Source organism: Primulina tabacum, chromosome 11, assembly GCF_025594145.1.
Source record: "Primulina tabacum isolate GXHZ01 chromosome 11, ASM2559414v2, whole genome shotgun sequence".
NCBI classification, from domain to species: domain Eukaryota; kingdom Viridiplantae; phylum Streptophyta; class Magnoliopsida; order Lamiales; family Gesneriaceae; genus Primulina; species Primulina tabacum.
In genome coordinates, this window is record NC_134560.1 from 8,613,642 (window position 1) to 8,619,030 (window position 5,389).

At 40.1% G+C, this 5,389-nt stretch overlaps 1 protein-coding gene across 1 annotated transcript; it reads left to right on the plus strand.

Moving 5' to 3' along the window:
• Nucleotides 1-397: 397 nt before the first annotated feature.
• Nucleotides 398-4,317, plus strand: LOC142519153 (putative splicing factor 3A subunit 1). The gene is made up of 3 exons (XM_075622088.1): nt 398-583; nt 1,512-3,685; nt 3,804-4,317. Exons 2-3 carry the CDS (start codon nt 1,520-1,522, stop codon nt 4,071-4,073), a joined length of 2,436 nt encoding a protein of 811 aa, XP_075478203.1. The 5' UTR covers nt 398-583; nt 1,512-1,519; the 3' UTR covers nt 4,074-4,317.
• The last annotated feature ends 1,072 nt before the right edge of the window (nt 4,318-5,389 follow it).

Below are 5,389 nucleotides of genomic sequence, written 5' to 3' on the forward strand. Positions count from 1 at the left end.
CAACCGTGTCAAACTCTGTGTCAATTAATGAGATAACATTCATTTATTATAAAATTTTGGAATAGGTTTTTTGTGAGACGATCTCATGAATCTTTATATGTGAGACGAGTCAAATCTACCGATATTCACAATAAAAAGTAATACCCTTGTCATAAAAAGTAATACTTTTTCATAGATGACCCAAATAAGAGATCCATATCACAAAATACGACCCGTGAAACCGTCTCAAACAAGTTTTTGCCAAAATTTTGATATACTTCATCATATCTATGGATGAGTGTGACATACATAAGTTGACATAATGGATGAACGGTATATCAAAACTGTGTATTATATATATTATAGAATTTAAGATGAAAAAACTTAATTGAATATAATGAAAAAAAATATCTGATACAAAAAAGTGAATAATTTTCAGAAGCCAACCTTTTGTTGATTGGCCCGACCAGACCACGCCGGGCGGTCCATCATTTCTCCCGCCACCGAGTCGCCGCCTCCACTGGGCGCTATTCAGTCTCTATCTTCCCTCCCGCGAATCTCGTCTGCGCCTACCTGTGCTCATCTGTGTTCTTCTCCACTCGTGGTGCGTCTTCTGTACATTTTTATTTTTCCTGCAATTATCATCCCGGTTCAACTGTGAACTCTTAACATCGGAATGTTTGAATTTGTTTGTTTTTTAGTTTTTTTAATGATTCTTGGCGAAAGTCCAATCATAGACTCATATATTACATTTAGAGAAGCTCATGCTAAGCATTTCACCCTTTTAAGGTTTTAATTAAAAATGAACAGCATTAGGGCAAAATCTAGGAGCTATTCTACGTATTCCCGGCTAAATGAACGTGGAATTTCTTATTCAAGTTCTTTTTTTTGCACATGGTTACAAATTAATGTACAACATTCGCAACCGAATCCCTAATTTGGTAGTGTGAACGGGCTTCTTTGTTTAATTTTGAGAGTTGGCGAGGCAGCGATAGGAGTAATTTGTTGAGTGTCATTAATATGACCCGGGGTCACACCACTATAAGCTTGATCAAGATTCATATACGAAATATTAATGGTTGAATGAGAGTTAGAGTGGGTACTGGGGTACTTCTGTATGGGGTGGGTAATGTTATTTCCCACATTAGCTCCGGTAGTAATTGTAGAGTAACTCATAAATTTGAGGGGATTTTCCATCAAGGATAGTCCTTTGGATTGGATGTTTCTCTTGAGCTTATGGCGTAACATTCTACATGTCTGCTTCAGTAAAAAGTGACATAGGCAACATTTTTGTGTTATGATGTTTTACATTGTTGATTAGTTTATCCTTGTTTGTGTTGGATGAATTTGCCTTCAGTCTCAATTTTCTTTGCATTTATCTTTTTTTAAAAAAAAAAAATTGTGAAATGTGATGCGTTTTATTTATATTGATAAATTTCTTCCTGAATTACACTCTTTTTTGATACTTGGTCATAGCCATTGTAAGATCACAACTTGACTGGGCAGTGTTTCATGTGGATTGCCTTCTGCAGATTGAAAAATGCTAGGTTCCTTGTCGATACTGCCCCTTCCAGCACCGCCAGTTGATGGGAATCTTGGTCCGACTCCCCTTGCTCAAGTGATAAAGGAATCTGAGGATGAGAAAAACGGGCCTACTGAAGGCCAAACAAACGCTAATGATAAATCCAATTCAGCTCCTCTTTCAGTTGCTACCCACACTAGGACTATAGGAATTATATATCCGCCCCCTGACATCAGAAACATTGTAGATAAGACTTCCCAGTTCGTGGCGAAAAATGGACCAGAATTTGAGAAAAGAATCATAGCAAACAATGAAGGGAATGCAAAATTCAACTTTCTACATACCTCTGATCCTTACCATGCTTACTATCTGCATCGCCTATCAGAAGCTCGGGCCCAGAATCAAGTTTCTGCCCAGCAGCAGCCTTCCCAGGATGCTCCAGAACCAGGTGCTGATGCTCCAGCTGCTGATGCGAGTGATGCTTTGACAAAGCCTGACCCTGTGTCCCAATTTAGACCTGTCCGCAAGGTACTTGAGCCACCAGAGGCAGAGCAGTATACTGTTCGGCTTCCCGAAGGAATTACAGGGGAGGAACTAGATATAATTAAACTCACTGCTCAGTTTGTGGCCCGAAACGGGAAGTCATTTTTGACTGGTTTGACTAGTAGGGAGAGCTCTAATCCCCAGTTTCATTTCCTGCGGCCAACACACAGTATGTTCATGTTCTTTACATCACTGGCTGATGCATATTCAAAGGTACTGATGCCTTCCAAAGGGTTGACGGATAAGCTCCAAAGGAATGTTGCAGATATGACGACTATCCTTGAGCGTTGTTTGCATCGTCTTGAATGGGAACGGTCACAAGAACAGGCCAGACAGAAAGCTGAAGATGAGATAGAGCAGGAGCGACTGCAGATGGCTATGATTGATTGGCATGATTTTGTTGTGGTTGAGGCAATTGACTTTGCTGATGATGAGGATGAGGATTTACCTCCTCCCATGACACTTGAGGAAGTGATAAGGAGAAGCAAAATGACCACCATGGAAGAAGAGGATATTATTGAGCTCGGCAAGGAGGTGGAAATGGATATGGATGAAGAAGAGGTCCAACTGGTTGAGGATGGTATGAGGGCTGCTAGTCTTGAAGAGAATGGTAGTTTGAAGAATAATGAGGCCATCATTCCGGAAGAACCGGAACCACCCTTGCGGATTGTGAAAAATTGGAAGAGGCCTGAAGATAGAATCCTAACTGAAAAAGATCCAACTAACTATGTTGTCTCACCAATAACTGGAGAGCTCGTTCTCATTAATGAGATGTCGGAACACATTAGAATTTCTCTCATCGATCCTAAGTATAAGGAGCAGAAAGACAGGATGTTTGCTAAGATTAGAGAGACAACTCTAGCAGCAGATGATGAGATTTCTAGGAATATTGTGGGACTTGCAAGGACACGTCCTGATATTTTTGGTACCACAGAAGAAGAAGTTTCTAATGCCGTCATGGCTGAGATTGAAAAGAAGAATGACGAGCAACCAAACCAGGTCATATGGGATGGCCACACGGGAAGTATTGGTCGCACAACTACCCAAGCCATGCCTCATAATACTGGTGGGCAGGACCTAAATGAGACTGTGAACAATGATGGTTGGAGTCTTCCGGGTCCAGCACCTCCTCCTCCCATGCCTGGTATGCCTTCAGTTCGGCCATTGCCTCCACCTCCAGGCCTTGTCTTGAATATTCCAAGGCCTCCTACCTCAACCCCATACTCAATGCCAACTAGCACTGGACTAATTGCCCCACTACCACCTAGGCCTCCGGTAATCAATATTGTTCCACCTGTTCGACCACCTCCTCCTCCTATATCTATGGTTCCTGGGCAACCTCTTATGGGAAATAAGCCATCTTTGCTACCATCTATGGCCGTGAATTCATTTAATATTCCAGTTCCACCTCCCCCTGGATCCCAGTTTACGCCGTTGGGTGGTCCCAGACCTTTCATTCACATCCCTATGCCCCAACCAGGTATGCATATGGTTCCTCCGCCACCTATGCTCCAAGGGATGCCTCCACCTCCTCCACCTGAGGAAGCTCCTCCGCCACTACCCGATGAACCAGAACCCAAGAGGCAAAGACTTGATGATTCTATGCTTGTTCCTGAAGACCAATTTTTGGTTAAACATTCGGTATTGAGCCTCTTCTCATCTCTCTGTTGAAGATGTGTATATATATATATATGTGTGTGTGTGTGTGATATACTGTATCAATCTCCTTTGATAAATTGTATTACATGGATGACTGCAGGGTCCTGCTCATATCAGTATCTTTGTTCCAAATGTCGATGAAGCAAATCTCAAGGGACAAGTACTGGAGATAACAGTGCAATCCTTATCAGAAACAATTGGCAGTTTGAAAGAGAAAATTGCTGGGGACATCCAACTTCCTGCAAACAAACAAAAGCTAAGCGGGAAGGCTGGTTTCCTCAAGGACAATTTATCACTTGCTTATTACAATATAGGTCCTGGAGACTCCCTATCTCTATCTCTTAGAGAACGTGGTGGTAGGAAGAGATGAAACATAATACTGTGAATCCAATGTTCATTAGAACTTTGGCATTGCAATATATTATTAAACATAATTGGGCACATGTCCTGATTTTTCCTTTTTCATTTTAGAGATTGTACTTGTCCTCTACCTCGGAAGTGTTTATTATTTTTTCTTAGTATGTCATATCTACTGCAGATCTGCCATCTTTGTACTCATCACATGGGGTTATAAGAGTTTTCTAGTTATATGTTACGAGCATTGTTCTTCTGGAGTTATCTTGCATCATTTGCATTTAGGTTTTCATCTCTTTTATCTAATGGTACAGTCTTGCTCCACGACTGTTCCTATTTTTGGTTGATTCTGAGCTCGTTTTTAGTTATCCTGCTGTGTTTGCAGTCTCACATGTCTTCATTTTATGTTCTCATATACTCGTGGATCAATGACCGGCAGTCCTCAGGTGAATCTGTTCTTCGAAAATTCTACCCTCTCGTGATCCTTGTTTTGTCCACCCATCTTAACTCTTACACAACACGGCGTAAGAAGAATGCGTCTTATGTCAATCTCATATAACTTCTGAGTAAGTCGGATCAGTAGTACTCAGCAGTGGTGAGTCTCTGAGATTTTCTGATACCTTATATTCCATGCAGCAGCAGTGGTCCTAATCAGGACTTGAATTGTGGTAGCAATCAAGATTTCTCTTAGTTACTGCTTCACCAGTTGAATCAGATTAGTCTGTTTCATACAGGGAAAGAAAATGATTTAGATTTTCTTATGCCGTTTCCTCTTGAGGAATCCATTATTTGTTTGATTAACAGGGTTGGTAAATATTGATTATTCACGAGCTTGGAGTTAAAAATTTCAAAAATTCATGGATGAATTTCACTCTTTTCAATTATTTTTTAATTCATTAATTATGAGGAAACACTTGATCAATGGTTGATTCCTATCTGTGTTGTGTTAGTATTCATATTTTACAGTCACATGTTGTTCTCTAACTTACGTTATTACATACAGTATGAAATGAAAGAACATTTGGAAATGAGATCCCATCTTTGCTGCACTTTTGACATTGGACCACTTGTGGGGACAAATATCTTAAACGGATGATAGAAAAATGTTAAGCACCGTACAGCTTGAGTAGTGTTTTGGAGCAATAATTGCTCCTGATGTGAGTATTCGAAATATGAATTTTGGATTGTTGTACGATGTTTTTATATTTTACTTATATTGTATTTATTGATTGTTAGTAAAACGAGAAGTGTTTTGGTACAATAAGTAAGTAGTATTTGCAATGAATTATTAATGAAGTTAGTCTTGTGTTTCAAATTTTCATAAAATGATGG

Coding starts and splice junctions, on each gene's coding strand:
- LOC142519153 (XM_075622088.1), top strand. CDS start 1,520: ATGCTAGGTTCCTTGTCGATACTGCCCCTTCCAGCACCGCCAGTTGAT. Junction 3,686..3,803: donor AATTTTTGGTTAAACATTCG/GTATTGAGCCTC, acceptor GGATGACTGCAG/GGTCCTGCTCATATCAGTAT.